The sequence below is a fragment of the Numida meleagris genome, chromosome 6, assembly GCF_002078875.1.
Source record: "Numida meleagris isolate 19003 breed g44 Domestic line chromosome 6, NumMel1.0, whole genome shotgun sequence".
In the NCBI taxonomy this organism is placed as follows: domain Eukaryota; kingdom Metazoa; phylum Chordata; class Aves; order Galliformes; family Numididae; genus Numida; species Numida meleagris.
This window is the reverse complement of record NC_034414.1, coordinates 3,077,168-3,095,760: the sequence shown is the minus strand read 5'-3', so window position 1 is coordinate 3,095,760 and position 18,593 is coordinate 3,077,168. Positions and strand designations below refer to the sequence as shown.

The 18,593-nt window shown below is 55.8% G+C and overlaps 5 protein-coding genes across 12 annotated transcripts in view; 1 reads left to right on the top strand and 4 right to left on the bottom strand.

Annotated features, from left to right (window-relative positions):
• The window catches only part of PGGHG (protein-glucosylgalactosylhydroxylysine glucosidase), a 13,368-nt gene extending 5,903 nt beyond the window's left edge, over positions 1-7,465 (top strand). For all 8 annotated transcript variants that reach the window (XM_021402681.1, XM_021402679.1, XM_021402682.1 and 5 more), the window contains exons 4-14: positions 106-541; positions 1,511-1,630; positions 1,786-1,917; positions 2,001-2,112; positions 3,146-3,218; positions 3,685-3,821; positions 4,420-4,553; positions 4,641-4,736; positions 5,221-5,318; positions 6,899-7,104; positions 7,273-7,465. In XM_021402681.1, the coding sequence (XP_021258356.1) occupies positions 106-541; positions 1,511-1,630; positions 1,786-1,917; positions 2,001-2,112; positions 3,146-3,218; positions 3,685-3,821; positions 4,420-4,553; positions 4,641-4,736; positions 5,221-5,318; positions 6,899-7,104; positions 7,273-7,337 (1,609 nt within the window). In that variant the 3' untranslated portion in view covers positions 7,338-7,465. The remainder of the gene's footprint in view (positions 1-105; positions 542-1,510; positions 1,631-1,785; positions 1,918-2,000; positions 2,113-3,145; positions 3,219-3,684; positions 3,822-4,419; positions 4,554-4,640; positions 4,737-5,220; positions 5,319-6,898; positions 7,105-7,272) is intronic.
• On the bottom strand, positions 8,617-10,351 carry LOC110401496 (interferon-induced transmembrane protein 5-like). Its single transcript, XM_021402687.1, has 2 exons — positions 9,415-10,351; positions 8,617-9,024 (listed from the first exon to the last, which is right to left on the bottom strand). Exons 1-2 carry the CDS (start codon positions 9,589-9,591, stop codon positions 8,806-8,808), a joined length of 396 nt encoding a protein of 131 aa, XP_021258362.1. The 5' UTR covers positions 9,592-10,351; the 3' UTR covers positions 8,617-8,805.
• Positions 10,492-12,114, bottom strand: LOC110401498 (dispanin subfamily A member 2b-like). Its single transcript, XM_021402690.1, has 2 exons — positions 11,779-12,114; positions 10,492-10,886 (listed from the first exon to the last, which is right to left on the bottom strand). The coding sequence occupies exons 1-2, from the start codon at positions 11,959-11,961 to the stop codon at positions 10,725-10,727; spliced, it is 345 nt and encodes a 114-aa protein (XP_021258365.1). The 5' UTR covers positions 11,962-12,114; the 3' UTR covers positions 10,492-10,724.
• On the bottom strand, positions 12,337-14,325 carry LOC110401497 (interferon-induced transmembrane protein 3-like). The gene is made up of 2 exons (XM_021402688.1): positions 13,806-14,325; positions 12,337-12,820 (listed from the first exon to the last, which is right to left on the bottom strand). Exons 1-2 carry the CDS (start codon positions 13,989-13,991, stop codon positions 12,659-12,661), a joined length of 348 nt encoding a protein of 115 aa, XP_021258363.1. The 5' UTR covers positions 13,992-14,325; the 3' UTR covers positions 12,337-12,658.
• LOC110401495 (dispanin subfamily A member 2b-like) lies at positions 16,471-17,818 on the bottom strand. The gene is made up of 2 exons (XM_021402686.1): positions 17,505-17,818; positions 16,471-16,952 (listed from the first exon to the last, which is right to left on the bottom strand). Exons 1-2 carry the CDS (start codon positions 17,715-17,717, stop codon positions 16,752-16,754), a joined length of 414 nt encoding a protein of 137 aa, XP_021258361.1. The 5' UTR covers positions 17,718-17,818; the 3' UTR covers positions 16,471-16,751.

Below are 18,593 nucleotides of genomic sequence, written 5' to 3'. Positions count from 1 at the left end.
GTGGTTCTATGATCATTAAGGTCCCTTCCAACCCAACCGTTCAGTGGTTCTATGTGCATGGTACCATCTGCTCTCCCCTTCCCCACTCCTTGCCGTCTCCTGCAGCTACATCTATGGGCGGACGCTCGTTCCTGAGGTGGAGGGGGGACCCCAGCCCGCCGTGCACGTGCTCTGGACTCCTGTGCCACAAGCTGTCACCTTGCACGAGGAGGAGCAGGAGCGATGCTGGGAGTTCCTGACGGCTGTGGCTGAGAGTGAGGAGGAGGCCAAGAGGAGCTACAGTGAAGGGCTGGCACGCGTAGCCGCCGGCTCCCTGCACTCCTCCCATACCCGTGCCTGGGCTGCTCTGTGGCAAGGGTGCTGTGTGGACCTGGAAGGCTCACTGCCTTTGAGACAGGCTCTCTACGGGTGTCTCTACTACCTGCTGAGTGCCATTCCTCCCCGGGATACACCAGGATTCCTCTTCCATGGCATCAGCCCTGGTGGCTTGTCCAACGGCACACAGGGCGAGGACTACTGGGGGCATGTCTTCTGGGATCAGGTAGGTTGAGGTGGTGCTGGAGTTTGCCTGGGGGCTGTGAGGAGTGGCTGGGGTAGAGAGACTCAGCACGGGACTGCTGGCCTCCTTACTGGCAATAGGGGTGTTTGGCAGTGATCTCTTGTAGGAGAACATCCTTCTTCTCCTTTGGAAACACCTACTGAGGCTCATCTCCATCCGTGGAGCCACAGATCCCTTTGCCAGCTTAAAATCTGAAGCACAGATTGGGTTGCCCACCTAAGAGAGACCAGTGCAAAGGGATCTTCAGCAACTGGTTCAGAGTAAGGTCACCAAATTTTAGCTTCTTTAAATGAGTTGACATCTGCCCACCTCCTGCCAGTGTCAGTGGCAGCAGGAAGTCCTGTTGTGCCTGAACTACTGCAAAAACAAAAGTATTTTTTCTGCTATGGGCACATTCCGCTTTTCAAGTTAAGTTTCATGTGTACTCAGTATACCAGTTGGTCTGGGTGGCTTTACCCCAACAAGAGGCTTGGATTTGCTCAGAGCAGCCACACCAAATGAGTACACAGCTCTGCAGTTGAATATTTGAGCTGTGGTGTGAGCAGGAAGTATCGCTGGGTAATGCTGAGACTCCTGCCTAATCTGGTCTTTCAATGCACAAGGACTTTTCAGTCCTCTGGAATTCATTGGCTTTCTTCCTGGCAATGTGTGTGGTTTTGACCCACCAGATCCTCTAGCTTCCCCTCTCTAGCATGGCGGGAGATCCTGCTGGGCTCATCCTAGTGAGATACCAGGAAGGTGACTGGCAGGGAACTGGAGGTACGGGAACCTGAATGCATCTGTGAGGGCAGAAACAGTCCCTCGTGCATTGGACCCATCTGACAGCATCTTTAAGTAGTGGCACGGTCATGGTCGAAGCATTCAGCTCTGGGGGGTGGACTTGAATGGGTGGGAGCATTTGGCTGTCCTACGAGCCCATTTTACCACTTTGCTTTGCCTGCATGTTTCCAGGACACCTGGATGTTTCCGAACATCTTGCTGTTTTATCCTGAAGCCGCCCGAGCCATCTTGGAGTACCGGATTCGCACCCTAGGAGGAGCTCTACTCAATGCGCAGGAGCAAGGCTATGAGGTGGGGACAGAGATGTGGGGCTGAATGTCACCCAGAAGGACAGTTAGGCTTTCCTTGAGCCAGGGGCTGTGATCTAGGTTTTGCCTGCAGGTGGTAGACCAAGAAGACAGTTTCAAGACGTGCTCAGTTGCTCCGTGGATGTCTTCTCCCAACAGGGTGCCAAGTTCCCCTGGGAGAGCGCAGCTACTGGCCGGGAGGTCTGCCCTGAGGACATTTATGGAATCCAAGAAATTCACATCACTGGGGATGTTTTGATGGCCTTCGAGCAGTATTATTACACCACGCAGGTAAGAGGAGTGTCTGTCACGCTTTAGGCCAAGCTGAATCTCCTTCATGCTCCTCATCTCTCTCTGGCTTTGGCTCCCTCCAGGACCAGAAGCTGTTCAGGACGGATGGAGGCTGGGAGCTGGTGAGTGCCGTGGCTCAGTACTGGTGCAGCAGGATGGTGTGGAGCGAGGAGGAGCAATGCTACCACATCCGAGGTACTGCTGAAGGGAGGGACTTGAGCTTGGATCTAGGGAAAGACACCAGTTAATGACTTGAAGGTCGCATTGCCTGAAGTGAGGGAGATGCCCTCAGGATGAGGTATCTGCTGCCTGATGGTCTGCCCTTTCTCAGCTAAATCATACATTATCCTGGCTTGCGAAGGACCACAAAGATCATTGAGTCCTACTCATAAAGCTGTAAGCCAGGGTGTTTCTCCTTCATAACAAGCACCACTTATGTTCTCCTCTACTGAGCGCTGAGATTGCTGCCAGAAATAGAAAGCTGGAAGGGGAATATCAGGACATCAAGTGTGTAATAAAGCAAGTCCAACTCAAGACAAGTCAGGCTGAATCTTTGCTAGCGATGATCATATTGAGAACACTTGGGCAGCAGGTCTCCCTCTGCCCACTGGTTGTAGAGAACCCACTCCCACACTGTTCCAAAGAAAGGAAGGAGGTGAGGACAAGCATTCTAAAGTTATTAAAGCCAGGAGTGCATTCTGGGAAAGAATGGACCCCAGACAATCAGAGAATCATAGAATGGTTGGGTTGGAAGGAGCCTTAAAGATCATTGAGCTCCAGCCCCCAGCCATGGACTGGTTGCCCCCCAGCAGATCAGGCTGCCCAGGGCCCTATCCAGCCTGGCCTTGGGCAATTCCAGGGTCGGGGCATCCACAGCTTCTGGGCATTTCTGTGTTAATGAAGCCAAGTTCCCATTCATGGGAGGGATGGCCACCTTGGGTATCTTGTTAAGAACCGAACCCGTGGTGGGGCCTGTAGGAGCAGAACACGTAGTGTTGTCTTAGCTCGGAATTAGGAGCTAGTTTGGGTTGGAAGGACTGTTCTTTCATCAGGCTATGCTTCTGCCTCAGACCTCGTGTACCTTCCATCTCAACACTTGTCCCACCACACGAGTCACGTGGGCAGGCATCATTGCAATGGAGGCTTTCCTGTTCTTGTGCCACTTCCCTGAGACACCCCGTGGGTGTGCTGCAGAGTGAAGTGTCCCCTTCCTCTTCCCTTCCTCCAGGTGTCATGCCCCCAGACGAGTATCACCACCAGGTTGATAACTCTGCTTACACCAACGCCGTGGCACAGCGGAGGTAATGCGCATGCTTTGTTGAGGCCTGGGCCCATCTCTGTTCTCATCTGCCTAGCAGGAGGAGGAGGCAGCAAGCACTTTTCTTCTCCCTACAAACCTCTGTCCAAGCTGGTCTCCTCTACCTTCCTCTGCATCAGTGGAAAGAAGTAGGTGGTCCTGTGATGACACATCTGATGGCTCAGGTGTCTACGTAAGATGGAGAGGAAGTCCCCTTCTCAGCAGTGCTTCTCTCCCTGCAGTGTGTGGGATGGCTAAATAATTAGTCATTTGGAGACTCCCAGTCCCAGCAATGAAAGTCATTACCCTGAGATTAGACTTTGACCCTATGTTCTTTCCAGGAAACTGCTTCTCTGCAATGAGTTATGGCTCACTTTGTTTCTTCTCTTCCCTTCCTCCTCTTCCTCTCCCTCTAAGGGGTCTCAGCCACCCAGACATGACATCAAGCACTGTTCCTCGCTTCTTTTCAGCTTAAATTTTGCAGCCAGCATTGCTCGGGACTTCTTGATCCCTGTGCCAGAGGAGTGGGTGGAATGTGCTAAGAAAGTCAAAGTGCCCTTTGATGCAGAGCAGAAATATCACCCCGAGTACGATGGCTACAGTCCAGGTGAGCAGAGGAGCGAGCAGTTCAAAAGTCTGCCTCTTTCTTTTCAAGCCTGCACGAGAGGAATGACGGGCTGAAACAAAACCCTTGAGCGTTGGCTCTCTCAGTGCAGCATTTGTGTTGCTGGTGAGGAAAACCTGATTTGCAGAGGGTATTCTGCCTTTTGGTGGATCCTTTCTCATTATAGGACTCATCTAATTAAGAATTTGGGGCACATAGAGGATAGGAGGAGGCCTTGAGAGTTTGAGATGCTGGGCTGCAGGCGGCATGGTGGCTATGAACCCATTGCTGGCAATTAGGTCCCTCTTTCCAAGGTCAAGTGCTGCGTAAAGAACGTCCTCTAACCTCTGGTTACTGGAAGTCTGGTACAAGTGGAAGAGCACGCCCAGCTTATTGCCCCTTTCCTCTGTTTTGTTTGCCTTTAGCGAGGCAGTGGTGAACTGTCCTCCGGTTCTTCAGATGGGAATTCCACCACCTTTCCACCATGGTGTGGATTTTATTGGCTTAATTTTATGATCCTCTGTGTCAGATCCGTTCCCTTTATGAGTTAATTATTTGCAGCTGGCGTGCGATCTTGATGAGTTTCGCTCCCTTCTCTCAGGTGAGCCTGTGAAACAAGCTGATGTTGTCCTGCTGGGGTTCCCTCTGATGCACCCCATGACGCCTGAAGTGCGGAGGAATGATCTGGTGATGTATGAGCCGGTCACCGCGCCGAGCGGGCCAGCCATGACCTGGGTAAGGGGGACTGACCCACAACGTGGTCCTTTCGACCTGAGTTACTGGATACCAGTGGGCACAGACCTGCTCCGCTCTCTCTTGCAGAGCATGTTTGCGGTGGGCTGGCTGGAGCTGAAGGAGACACAGAGGGCGCAGGGCCAACTGAACAAGTGTTTTAGCAACATCACCGAGCCCTTCAAGGTCAGCTGCTTCCCTGGGGCCACTGCCTCTTGGTTCTGTCTTGTCTGCTCCCCAGCAGTCCCTGTCTCAGTGAGAGCACTTGCATACAGCCTGTGCTCATGGCACTTGTGGTGACTCGGTTGTTGGGTTATTGCTGTGCTGAGCTGGGTGGTTGCATGCTCCGTCTCCTCTCTGCATGCTTCCAAAAAGCAGCCAGGAGGCACCTTCTTCCAGTCAAGCAGCACCAAGCCAAGGTCTGTTCTCATGGTCACCCCAGGCTGCCTTCTGCCTGTGGGAGATGGGGAAGGGGTAGGGATGTGGGACTTGGAGGCCCATCAGGGCCCAGCCCCCACCTCATTCCAAGATGAGCAATGGGATACGATCATTGCAACGCCCCAGATATATGACAGTGACAGTAAGCATACACAGGCACACGGAACTGCGTGAAGAGTCCCAACACAACTGCTGACATTTTTCTTTTTGTTTCCTCCTCTCCCTGGAACAGATCTGGGTGGAGAACTCGGATGGGTCAGGAGCTGTGAACTTCTTGACAGGGATGGGCGGATTCTTGCAGGCTGTCCTCTTTGGTTACACGGGGTTCAGGTGAGACCCACGTTGTGTCTCCTTTAATTTCTAGGCAACCACCAGTGGCTTGAAACCTCAGCCATCTTGTTGCTTGTGAAAAAGAAAGGCACTCGCAGCAACTAGCGCAGAGCATCTGCACTCTGCTCTGAACAAACTGCACTGTTAATGGGTGAACTGGGGATACTGGGCATGGCCACTGGTGTTCCTTTTGCATGGTAACACCCAGAGGTGGCTGATGTCACTGCGGGGACTGTTTGTGATGCTGCTGAGGAAGCAAGAAACCAGGGAAGGTATTTGCTGTTCCCATGCCAAAAGGCCAAAAATAAGATCTGTACGAAAGGGGAAGTGTCCTGCTGAGCCCCAGGAGCTGTGTGAGCAGGAAGCTGGTGCACTGCTCAGATTGTTTCATGAGGCCCGTGCCTCAGCTCCGGAGCAGCCGGGTGGTTTCAAGCCCTGAAGCTGCAGCCACTGGAGTGTATTCTTAGAGTTTAATTGAGGATGGGTCAGACTGAAGGGCCTCCTGGTTGCCAGCAAAGCCTCCTCGCCCTAACGATGTGTTTTTACACTATGTTTGCGGCCACGATCTGCTGAGAACCCACCACACTCCCGGTGGAACTGGGCGTGAGCTGCCGTGCTGCTAGCTGGAAGCCTCAGTCTCAGCTTGTGCACAGCTCTGTGTCTTTGGAATGGGGTAGAGACTGGGAAAAAGGATCCCTCTTTGCTACTTGAAGCTCTCCAGCCCAGCCAGCATGGAGCTGAGAGCAGATATTTGCTGTTAGCTTTCTTGGTTTGTTTGTTCTTGGTTTGGTTGGGTCTTGCTGAAGCTGAACGTGCATCCCCAGCTGCAAACATCGTGGTGCTCTCCTGAGCTATTTGGGTGTTCTGTTGCTCAGTTTTAGTACGTGGCCCAGAGCCCATGCTCGAGCTTTGTGTGGCCACATTGCAACAGTGATTACTGCCAGCTCTGCCGCCCACTGCTTGTTCCTGCTCCCCTTCCCCTCCCCGTCCCAGAGCAGGGCATTCCTGACACTCTGCCAGCAGAGCTGCTGCTAAGACATCACCATAAGGTGAAAAAAACAGAGTGGATTTTTTTTTGTGTGTGTGTATGTGTGTGTAGTTTTTTTTTAAATCCAACTTACAGACCCTAAATTGAGGAACAGAAATGCCTTAGGGCACTGAGTTGGGGGATGACAACCCAAGTAGCCCTTCAGCAGATGCTTGAAGATGTGGATGTCCCATCCCAGGAGCCTTGGGCACCCTGATCTGGTGCCTGATTTAATCACTGGCAATCCTGCCTGCAGCAGGGGAGTTGGAACTAGATGGTCTTTGAGGGCCCTCCCAACCCAACCATTCCACAGTTCTATGTTTTTTAAGGTCCCTTCCAACCCAACCATTCTATGGTTCTACGATCTTTAAGGTCCCTTCCAACCCAACCATTCCACGGTTCTACGATTAGTAGGTGTTTTTGGGATACACCTAGGACTTTTTCTCCCTTAAAAAATATAAGGAGTCATGAGAGAGGGCCCTGGAATATTTGAAGCTGTGCTGACTCCACAAAGCTGTTTGCAGAGCAGAGCTGACTTGCCCTGCCTTTCCAGGATCACAAGGACCAACCTCCGCTTTGACCCTGCATGTCCCAGTGACGTCAACAAGCTGGAAATCACCGGTGTCTCCTACTTGGGCAGCAAGCTGAAGTTCACCATCACCAAGGAGGAGATGAGGATTGGAGTGATGAAGTGTCCCCTTCACCCTCCCCTGGAGGCGGTGCTGGAGGAGTCTGGGCAGCGCTTTCCGCTGCGTGAAGGTGTGACCTCTACCAGGGTTGACTCTGTGCACTGACCTTGAGGTTATCAAACAGCACTTCCTGCTCTGCAGCTATTTACGAAGTCTTTGCTTGGGCACGTTTTCTAAAAATTAAGGTAATATGGAGAGAAGCCACTCCTGTGTCTCACATGTGTTGTTTTCGTTCCAGGGCAGAGCATCTCCTTCCCCACAGCAGCTGGATGGATCCAGAGGATGCCCAGCGAAGGACTTTGAACCTCGTGGGTCTGGGTTTTGCATGATGGGCACCAAACCCCCCCGCACTGATGTGCAGACATCCTGCACCATCCCCTTATTGGATATAAATGTGCTGAGGCTGCCAAGGGAACGCCTTGCTCTGTTAATTGTGAGTGTGAGCATTGCTTCTGCTGCAGGACTCACAGCACTGGGAAGTGGGAGGAGCACAAACAAAGCTGGGAGCCTGAAAGTGATTATTTTAGATGCGTTTCCTAAACATCCCTCACTTGTTTATTCTTGAAAGATCTCCATTTCTACAGCAGCCTCCAGATGCATAGAGCTGTATTCAGCCTGGGATGCCCTGCTTCACTCCTCCTGCTCTCAAGTTTTACAGGGCTTTGGAGGCAGTGTGGAGGACAGCAAGGCTGAAGCTGGGCATTATTCTGGCACCATGGGTTCCGGGCTGCATTCCTCAGCTGCATGTGCTAGTTTGAGCAAGGGGAAGGAAGGGTGCTCCCTGGTCTGCTCTGTAAGCCATCTCTGGGAGTTTATAAAAAGCCCGGTGGCTGCTCAGCATGTGGGATCACTTAGGGGAGGCGACAGGGCGGGTCCTCTGCCTTGTAATTAGAGCTGGCTCTTCATCAGGCCCTCATCAGTGGCTGTGGGCTGGGATGAACGCTCCCCTCTGTCCCCTCGCCCTGTGATAAGGGTCCTGCAGGATGCTTATAGGGGGAGAGGGGGATAAAGCCCCGCTCGTGGCCCCCTACAGCATCCCTTCCATGTGGTCAGCTGCTTTTGCCAAAATGAGCCAGCTCTGGCCATTGGGGCAGTGCTGCAAAGCACTGGGCAGAGCCAAGCCAAGGCTGTGCCCTGAGGGTGAGGATATTTCTGACCTGCTTGGAGCCGTGGGGAAATTCCATCTGGAGCTAAAGCGGGAAGCACTGCGGGTTGCAGCATCCCTCCTGGCTCACAGTCACCACATGCAGATCCCCTCTGCCCTGGCATGGGGACCAAATGGGGGCTTGTGCTGTGGTGCAGGGAGTTGGTGGGTCTCAGCTCCACTTGGGAGGGGTCTGCTCAGCCCAATTGTTGCCCTCCTGAGCCAAGAAGTGTCTCTCACCCCTACTGTTTTAGGCTGGGACACCCTAACAGCAATGTGGGTTAAGGCTCCCAGCTGTGAAGTGGGACGCTCCGAGTGTACAAAACACATTTGGTTGGACTAGATGATCTTGCTGGCCTTCATGGTTTCTGTGATTCTGAGAAATATACCAGCTGTTAGCACAGCCCCTGCCCTACACACATACACACACGGAGCAGATTCGCGATGGCTGAAATGATTTAATGATTTAAATATTAAGCACTGAGGGAGAGATTAAAAAAAGAAAAAACACCACCACCAAATAACCACACCAAATAACGTAGCTGCCCCAAGAAGCATGGGGTTGGGCACGGCAGGGCTGGGTCACCAGCGCTGCGGACGAGCTTTGGCCATCCCCTTGCCCACCGCTCACTTGTCCTCGTCGTCGCTGGTGCTGAACTGGGAGCTGAAGAAGCCCACGGAGTCCTGGGCAAGCTTGGAAAGGTGGAGGACGCCGGTGACCACCAGGGCAGTGAGCAGGATGGGCAGCAGCACGCTGCCAGCCGTGGCCAGCACGTTGTAGCAGCGGGCTTTGGAGCTGAAGTGCCGAGCGGCTTCCACGTCCCCTGCCACCTTCCGGTCCCGCGCCTGCAAGAGCCGAGACTGGGGGCAGTGGTGGGTCCCCACGGGCATCCTCCCAGCTTCCTCCAGCCTGTCCCTGGGCCCTCTGTCCAGCTGGAGGTGTTGATGGGGGTGGATGGGTGCAAGCAGAGACACTTCCAGCATCATTTCAGGTTGGACGTTAGGAAAAACTTCTCCAAAAGAGCGGTGTGGCACTAGCACACGCCACCCAGGAAGGTGGGGGAGTCACTGTCCCTGGGAGTGTACAAGGAACGTGGGGATGTGGCACTGAGGGACGTGGTCAGTCGGCACGGTGGGGATGGGTTGGGATTGGACTTGGGGATCTGAGAGGTCTTTTCCAGCCTTAATGATTCCATGACCCCGAACATCCCCACTTGGGACCCAGACGTGCCTTACCTTGACGGAGAAGGCGAGAGCCACGAAGCCGAGGCAGCAGAAGTTCATGTAGATGGTGTTGAAGATGGACCAGATGAGGTGATCGCGGGGCGGCACAGAGGTGACAGCAGTGGGAGATGGGTCCCGCTTGTGGGACGTCATGGGCAGGTAGTCCTCCCGCGGGTAGGATGTGTCCATGGCCACGGACAGGGGCACCCCGCAGCTCTCCGGCTCCAGCAGCCTGGCTGCGGGAGTGGGGCTGGGCGGCCCTTTTATATTGTCCTTGTCTCCAGCCCAGCCTCAGCTCCTCTATATATAAACCAAAGAAATTACAGCCCTCGCCAAACTGTGGTTATCAGAAATGCTCGGCTGGAAGCTCAGAGAAACGAAGTTGGTTTCTCCTGAGCCTGCCTTCCTCCCGTGCCAGGGGCACGGGTGGCTCCAGCCCTGCTGTGGGACAGAGGGAGGGGACAGAGCGGCCATCACTCCCAAGGACACAATGCGAGCCAGCATGGAACAGCTCATGGAGCTGGTGCCTCCACCGAGCTCTTCAGGCCGTGTTGGCTGGAAAATCCCTCATCCAGAAAAGCCCTCATCCAGCAGCGGGGTCAGGATGCTAGAACAGAGCACTGAACTTGGCTGGAGCTTCCCCTGTGCCAAAGCTGCTGCCATCGAGGCTGTGTTTGTGTCACCATGTGCTTTTCGCTGTTGCTCAGAGCAATAAGGGAGATCCCTGTTACTACATGGCCTGGAGTAATGGTACCAAGTGCTGTTAAAGGCTCCACATTTCTCCTTCCCCCAGCCCCCCCAAGAATGGAACAAACAGGAATTTAATGCTAAAATGCCAAGGAGCTGTTTCTAGAAAAGCCCTTCAGCGTTCCCTGGAAGGAGATGGGGCTTTGCAGCGAGATGGGGTGTTTATGGCCAGAAAAGCATGGAAATTTGCTGTTTCCTTCTTCTGCTGTGCTGAAATCTTTAGGACAAAACGTGGCTCATGCTGGAGATGCCTAGCAAGGCAGTGGGGGTGGAGGATGCCATGAAGGTGCTCCAGGTCACTCTCCTCCATCCGCGCTGTGAATAATGCAACAGGAGCGGGGCTTGGTGAGCAGGAGCTTTATTTGTGGCAGCGGCAATCCATGCATACGTTGTAGCTTGGTTAAATACCAGCATGGCCCAGGAGCACAAGTAGAGGAGGAAGCCCCCCACCCATCCCTGCCATGCCACACGCAGGAAGAGGACGGGGCTCTGTGCCCCTTCCCCAAAGCAGAAATTCCTTGGGACACATTATGGGGGTGAGCACAGCACAGGGCAGTGGGATGGTGGTGGAAGTTCTATAGCTGTCTGCTGCTCATGGTGAGGAACACGATGGCAATGGTGATGGTGGACAAGACGCCGATGGCTATCAGCACAGAGAAGATGATGTTCAGCACCTTGGCCCGGGTTCCGTATCGCCGGGCACCTTCCAGGTCCCCCAGTACTTTGCAGTCGCGGGCCTAGGGGGACAGATGGGGATTCAGTGGGGAAGACCCATCTTCAGGATGGGGATAGGGAGAGCGGGGGACCCAGCCTGGCTTCATGGGGATGTCATGGGTGCTTTGCTGGGACCTCATGGGGAGCAGGGGGTTGAAGGTGCCCATGCTCCCACACAGTCCCATGCTTTGGGGTGGGAAGGCTCAGAGGAGTGCAAATTGAGTGGGTGTCAAGGAGGGCATTCAGGGTCAGGCTGGGTTGGGGGGCACCAAATTGGATGGTCCCAAATTGGGGAGTAGTCATGTTTTGCTGAGAGGGAGTTCTGGGTCAGGACGGATACACTGGATATTAGGGCTGTGGGTACCATGGATAGGGTGGGTCAGGGGCCAGGTGTTCAATTTGGGCAGCATTAGATTAAGGTGCTTGGGGTCAGAGGATCACGTGTTGGGATGGGTTGGGAGCACTGAGGATTCAGTGGATCATGGGTTGGGGGATCAGGTTGGGCAGCACTGGACCTGAGGTGCTTGGGGGACCGCATTGTGTTCAGTTGGGTTGGGAGGCACCACGGGTTGAGTGGACTATGGGTTGGGAGACCCAAGTTCGGGCATTGGGTTGGATGGGGTCAAGTTGGGCAGCAAAAGATTGGGGTGCCTGAAATTGGGAATCGTGTTCTGTTGGGATGCACTGGGGAGCATTGTGGACTACTGGGGGTAGTCCTGGGTTGGAGAGTCCCAAAGAAGGGAGTTGGGTTGGATGGAATCATGTCGGGGGGCACCAAATCAGAGGGCATCAGATTGGAGAAGGGGTTCTGGGCTGGGTTGGGGGGAGATCAGCTTGGGGGACCCCGAGTCGAGGAATCCCAGGATGGGTTGGCAAGGAGGCACCGGGACAGGGAGGGGGGTTGGAGGGTCTCACCTTGATGGAGAAGATGAGCGAGGGGAAGCAGAAGCAGCCAAGGTAGGTGAGAGCGAAGCCCGCCAGGACGTTGAAGAGGGACCAGAGGATGAAGTCGCGGGGCTGCTCGTCGGGGACGCTGGTGAGGGGTGGTCCCCGTCCGGGGGGGTGCAGCGGGATGCTCACCTCCTGTTGCGGCTTCATGGCCGGGAGCGGAGCGAGGATGGGAGGGAGGCGGGCGATCTGCGGGAAATGAAACCGAGACCCGCGCCGCCCCTGCGCCGGCCCCCGGGCCCCCAGAGCTCGGGCGGAGCGCTCGGCCCCCCCGGGTTCAGCGCCTCGTCCCCCTCCTCTCAGCCCCCGGGCGCGGGGGCACTGACCGCGTGGGCGCGGGGAGACCTAGTGTTCTGCCAGGGCCGGGGAGCAAAAGGGGGAAAGAGAAGGCAAAGCGGCTGCTGAGGAACTGAAAAACAGCCCAAGGGAGGAGCTAGGGAAGGAAAGGAAGAGCGAGACCCTACAGTTCCCACTGTACAGAGCCTGGGCGCCCACAGCCCCGCTGTGGCTATCTTTGCATGGGATGACGCAGAAACGAGTCTGGGTTTGATGACTCTGAGCAACCCTCGCAGCCCCAGGAGGAGGAATGACCGAACAGCACAGACACACACTCCCTGCCCAAGCATCTCGTCCCAGCTATGGGGCAGCCCCAATCCCCGAACCGTAAAACCACAACATTTCTGAACAGGAAGAGAATGAGGAAAAAGCTTTATTTGTCTTGAGCTCATCCCGAGGCCTCATCCCTAACAGGGCCACCTCGGTGGGGTGGTACCAAGGCACTGATGGGATCAGGGGGAGAGGGGAGGAGGAGTGGGACCGTGGCGCTGCTCCTCTTCATCGGGCCAGATCAAGGCTGAACGTAGTAGAGTGGAAGGTAGAGAAACACCAGGACAATGGAGATGATGGTCACCAAGAGTCCCAGGCAGAGTGCAACGATGTTCAAGATCTTGGCCGTCCTCCCGTAGCTGCTGGCACCTGTGAGGTCCTGGGCAATTATCCTATCTCGGGACTGCAGAGAGGGAGGAGGGAGGTGGTGAAACCCCACATGTCAAAGGCTCTGTCCATCATCATCATCACCACCCAACTGCCCTAACTGGCACCCATAGGGCATCAGGCACTCAGGAAGCCCACCCTGATGGGAAACAGTTTGCAGCAGCCTAACAGCAATTTCTTAATAGCTTATTAAAAGCCATTAGGGTCAGTCTTGTGCTGCCTGCTCCTCCTGTTGGAGGTGGAGAGATGTGAGGAAGGCTGGGGATCCCAGCATGCCTGTGTGGCACTTCTTGGGGCGCTGGCGGCAGCTGACCTTTCCTCCCAGAGTGCTTACTAAGGGCAATTATCTTTAAAGGTAATGAAGGGAAAGTACTCGGGGAGCAGCTGCTTCTTATTGCAGGTAGGGTGGGTGGAAGGACAGCGGGAGGGAGCTGGATTCCCAGCTTCACGGAGGTGCCAGCTGGTTTGGGGCTCACTTAAGGATAATTTAGAGGAGCCCAAACCATTGTGCCTACTGGGAGCCCCTCTTCTGTGTCTTTTGGAGATGGCAAAGCACCCAAAAATAGCGGGTAGTCCTCCAAAGGTGGGTGCCAGGGAAGTTAGATATGGGGCACAGCGGTAGGGATGGATGTGGCAGGAGGAAGCGAGGTAGGGATGAGGTCTGGGGCAACGTGGGACAGGATGGGGGAAGATGAGAGGAGGTGGGCTGCTATGGGATAAGACAGGATGAGATTGAAACGAAGAAAGGTGGGATATGACGTATTGGATGGGGGAAAGTGAGACACAATGGGACAAGATGAGATGGGGTGAGGAAAGGTGGGGTATGGCAGAAAGGATGGGATTGGGAATGGATGGGGGAAGGTGAGACATGATGGGATGCAATGGATGGAATTGGGGAAGGCAGGACACAGGGCAACAAAAGGGGATGGGATCTGGGAGTTGCAGCATGGGGGTGGGCCTCAAAGCTGAGCAAGGAAGTGCTGGGTTGAGTTTCCCCTTACCTTAATGGAGTATGAGAGCGCACAGAAGCCCAGGCAGAAGGGGTTGCAGAGTACGAAGTTGAAGAGGGACCAGAGTACAAAATCCTTGGGGGGTGGCGGCGGTGGCGAGGAGACGGGAACGGTGTTGATCACATTCTGCCCAAAGGATGGCATGTTGATACTGGTGTGCTGCGGGTAGTTCTGCATGGTGGCAGAGGGCAGCTGCAGTGCCCCTGTCCTTCCAGCCTCACCTATTATAGGTGAGCAGAAGGGTTTACTGGGGTGGGGACACCCCACCCTGGGGCGTGGGCAGCTCTCATCCTACCAGGGACGAGCTCTCTTTGGGGATGTTGGGAACACCTGTGGGCATGGTGATCTGAAAGCTGCGGTGTAAAGGATGGCACAGGACAAAGTCTCTTGGGCAGGTGTCTGGGTGGGGACGTGGGGCAGTGGGGATGAAGGCGGCTGTGCTTTGGGTTTGGGGGGCTTTTCTCATTTCTGTGGAGCAATTGGGGGCAGCGTGGGATGGGAAAGAAAGGCTCAGAAGGGGAGATTCGGAGCGAGAAAGGAAATTCCACCTGAACTTAAAAAAAAAAAAAAAAAAAGCACCCAGAAGTACAACCTCAAACAATGCACAAGCAACGTGAGTCTAGGTAACGTCAACATCCTTTGCATTTCAGCAGGCGGTTCCCAGGTCGGTGGGACAGAGAAAACGAAAGCAAGAACTCTTGTTTCTAGAAGAAATGAGTTCCCCCTCCCCCCCCGGCTCAGGCTCGTGCCTGGGGCAGCAGCCGCCCGCTGGAGGGGCCGCCTGCGTGCAGACCAAAGTGCTCCCCAGCACTGCTCATAGCGAAGCTATCAGCTCTTTTCCTGGCATTCTCTCGAGTTAATGAGGTTCATTAGGTCACAGTGGTAATTAAGCGGGGAGGCTGGGAGAGAGGGGAAAGAGTGTGAATGGAGGAGGGGATTTCAGGGCTGGCTTGGTGCTCAAACCCCAGCACCAACCCGCAGCTGTGCTCCCCCCAAAAAACTGCAGCTGCCCTGCAGTGGGGTTAATTGCTGTCTTATCTTAACGAGCTCGGCATGAACATCCTGCTGGCATCGCCACCCCGCTGTGCGTTTTCCTCTATTTGCTTTTGCACCCGAACAGATGACGGGATGGGAATGCATCGGGGAGACAAAGTCCAGCAGTCCCCACCAGCCCTGGGGGCGGGGGCAGAGTTAAGGGGCTGAGCACCAGAGGGTTGGGGTGAGAAGGGAAGACGCGGGGGTGTTTTTTCCACGCGGGGGTGGTTTTTCCACGCAAGGAGGGAAAGTGCCTGTAAAGCGAGGTCGGGGTTTCAGCTCTGCCAGGGGTTCTTTTTGGGGTGGGTGACGCGGGGAGCTGAGCCCGCTGCTTGCTCCCTGCTGGCTGCTGCTGTCGGGGCAGGGAGTTCAAGGCTCGCTGGCCACCTGCCAGCAGGCTGGAGCAATTGCTGCAAGGGGAGGAACGGTCTGTCCTTGTCCTGGGAGCACCCCTGCCCTGCCCGTGCATCCCCTCCCCTTCCCCCCCCCCCTCCCCAGTGCCTCTTCTGCCCACTGGTGCCTGGCCCCGGGGAGCATCCATGCATGTAAGGTCCCAATGGTGCTGATGGAGGTGTTGGGGCTGGGGAAGTGCTCCCCACGGGATGTGGGGATGTCAGGATGTCGCATTTTTGACTGCAGGAAGCCCTGGGTTTTGCACGTGACGGCCGACTGGGGAGGTGCATAAAAACACCTCTGATTTCTGGGGGGGATTTCAGCCGGATCCCAGTGGGGCAGCAGGGATGGAGCGAGAGGAGGAGCGCTCGGGGAGGACGCAATCCAGCACATCTCTGTTTGCTTTTACGGGAAGAAGAGTAGGAATCAATGATTCACCCGGCCGAGGCTGCCAGAGATCCTGCAACAAATGGCTGTTGTGTTTTGCAGGAAGGATTTCTGACGTCCTGCTCGTGAGCGCGGCTTCTTGGCAGGAGTCATTGTTCTTCAGGGGGAAATAAAGAAAAAAAGGCTTTCTCCATCCAGCCCTGCGGGGCCCCAGCCCTTACAGAGCTGGGGAGCAGGAAGCCGGGCCAAGCACATAGCTGAACCCCCGCCAGGTCAGCTCTGTCCAGGATTACTGGTCGGGTGCTTGGGGCCTTGCCCCGGTCACTCTGGATGTGGCTGGAGCTGTAGGCGTGATTTCTGCCTTGCCCCGAAGCTGGGATGGGGGGTGGTGTTGTGACACAGAAAATCTGCAGAAAGGAAGGAAGAGGCGTCGTCATCTCGCTTTTCCTTCCAAGCATTTCAGGGAAGCACAGCACCGTTGCGGTTTGGGATGGGGCCACCCCACCCATGGTTTCCTCATCCCCAAATGAAGCCCACTCATGCAAACTGCTGGAGGTGGGGTATGGGGTGCTCTGCCCCCGCGCCCTCATCCTTGCCACGGTCCCTTTTGTCCAAACCTGTGAGTTGGATTCACCCAGCCGGGTCCTGGAGCATCTTGGAACTTAGGGGATGTGGTGGTGACGGGTTGATGGTTGAACTAGGTGATCTTCGAGGTCTTTTCCAACCTTCATGATTCTATAATCCCCATCACTCTCCACAGGGTGACAAAAGGGACAACTGCCCAATAGCTGTGGGGGCTCTCCTGCTCCCACCCCTATCCCCTAAAAAAGAAGAGCCGTGAGACAGTAGTGAAAGAAACCTTTATTGTGTTGTTTTTTGTTTTTTTTTTATAACCAGTGAGGTGTTTCCCTTAGGGCTTTTACAGGCCCTTGGAGCAACAGCAAAAAGGCAGAGCGAGGTGGCAAGCGGCAAAGCCTGCAGGTTCCCATTCTTACAGCCGGATGATGGGATTCCTGCCAGAGCAAGGGGCATCTCAACGTGCTTTTCCAGGTGGTGACTGGAGGGGCGCTGGGAGAAGCAAGGAAAGCATGGCCCCAGGCGAAGCTCTGCCCACAGAATGGGCTAAGTCGGTCCGAAGAATCTGGAGTTTGGCTGGTGGTGGTTGAAGACGTTGGCCAGCACGATGGTGCCGCTGGCAATCAGGGCGATGATGAGGATGATGAGGAAGACGTTGATCAGATGGGCCGCGATGTTCAGGTACTTGGCGGTGGAGCCGTAGCTGTGCGCCCCGCTGTAGTCACCCAGGACTTTGCGATCCCTGGACTGGGGTACCAAAGGGAGAGTCAGTGGGCATGGGTGGGAGAGGTTCCCTGGGGTAGGAGCTCATGGGGCAACCTGGAGTTAGGGTTCTGTATGGCCTACAGGGCTCCCTGTGGTGGTGGTGGGGCTCTGGTTTCCATGAGACACCCAAGAGTAGGGTTTTTTGGAGGTCTGTGGGTCTCACTGGGGTCAGGGGCTCTCTGGGGTTCATGGGGCACCTCAGAGCTGGGGCTTCTGGAGATGCACAGGGTTCTGTGAGGTCCACGTGGTACCCTGAGATTGGAGGTTTTGGGGGCTCCACGGGTCTGTTTAAGGGTCTCTGTGGGGCACCTTGGCAGCAGAGATCTGGGGGTTTCATGGATCTTTTTGAGGCCCGGGGCTCTGTAGGGTCCACAGGGCACCCAGGGCTGGGACTTGTGGAGCTCCACGGTTCTGTTTGGGGTCGGGGAGCTCTGTGAGGCCCACGGGGTCCCCCATAGACGCTCCCCCCCTCCTCTCCCGATGCCATTGCTTCCCCATCACCCTCCCCCATCCCCCCCTTTCCCATTCCCCAACCTTCACGGAGAAGACGAGCGCCAGGAAGCCGAGGCAGCAGACGTTGGCGTACAGCGTGGTGCACAGCGACCAGGCCAGGTGGTCGCGGGGAGGAGGCACCACGGGGGTCTCCACCGTCACCACCGTGCTGCGGGTCTTCCCCTCCACGTCCATCCCCTCCATCAGAGGCTCGTACGGAGGCAGCGCCGGACCCTGCGTGCGGACCCGTTCCATCCCAGTGCTCGGGGGCTCTGAGGCTCAGGGGCGGTGCCGGGAGGGGGGGAGACGGAGGGAGCTGGTTTCGTTTCCTCGCGGCTCGGTGATGGGGAGGGCTGGGCAAGGGGGAGGGAGAAAAGGGCCGCCCGCCCCCTGCGGGCGCTGGGCCCGGGGGTGTCCCCTGCTTGGCCCCCACAGCCCCGGGCTGGCAGAGACGCGGTGAGATCGGGGGTCCATGAGGCAAAGCCTAAATCGTGTCCCCACCATGTGGCAGTGGGGCTCCCGTGGCTAGCAGCGAGCCTGGATGTTTGGTGAGGAAATCCTACATCACGTCCCCACCGTAAGGCACTGGGAGCCCCGTCCCTGAGGTCGACTCCGGGCAGTTGATGGAGAAATCCTAAACTGCGTCCCCGCCGAGGGGCAGTGGGGCTTCGATCCCTGGCGTCGAGCCTGGGTGCTAAGTGGAGAAACACTACATTGTGTCCTTGTGACTCCATCATGTAGAACCAGGAGCCTTGAGCTTGGGGTCCAGCCTGGATGCTTGGTGGAAACCCTACATCACGTCCCCACCACATGGCGCTGGGACCCCGACCCCTAAGGCTGGCCCCAGGTGGAAACCCTACATCACGTCCCCACCACGTGGCCCTGGGACCCCATATCCCTCCGCATGCTCCTCGTGCTCCCTCCTGGGGCTGCCCCAAAAGGCACCGGAAGCCAAAGCTCAGCCCCACGTCCAGCTTTGGGGAAATGCTGTGGGGAGGCCGTAGGGTGCTGCTTCTTGGGGATAACGACGTGAATTCCCCTAACGACCAGGGCACTTCAGCCGGTGGGGCAGCTACAAGAGCTGCACTGCGTGGTTATCTAAACTGGGCCTAATTATGAGCCAATTAACCT

Coding starts and splice junctions, on each gene's coding strand:
- LOC110401498 (XM_021402690.1), bottom strand. CDS start 11,961: ATGAAGCCGCAACAGGAGGTGAGCATCCCGCTGCACCCCCCCGGACGG. Junction 10,887..11,778: donor CGCTCATCTTCTCCATCAAG/GTGAGACCCTCC, acceptor CTGTCCCCCTAG/GCCCGCGACTGCAAAGTACT.
- LOC110401495 (XM_021402686.1), bottom strand. CDS start 17,717: ATGGAACGGGTCCGCACGCAGGGTCCGGCGCTGCCTCCGTACGAGCCT. Junction 16,953..17,504: donor CGCTCGTCTTCTCCGTGAAG/GTTGGGGAATGG, acceptor TTGGTACCCCAG/TCCAGGGATCGCAAAGTCCT.
- LOC110401496 (XM_021402687.1), bottom strand. CDS start 9,591: ATGGACACATCCTACCCGCGGGAGGACTACCTGCCCATGACGTCCCAC. Junction 9,025..9,414: donor CTCTCGCCTTCTCCGTCAAG/GTAAGGCACGTC, acceptor CGGCTCTTGCAG/GCGCGGGACCGGAAGGTGGC.
- LOC110401497 (XM_021402688.1), bottom strand. CDS start 13,991: ATGCAGAACTACCCGCAGCACACCAGTATCAACATGCCATCCTTTGGG. Junction 12,821..13,805: donor CGCTCTCATACTCCATTAAG/GTAAGGGGAAAC, acceptor CCCTCTCTGCAG/TCCCGAGATAGGATAATTGC.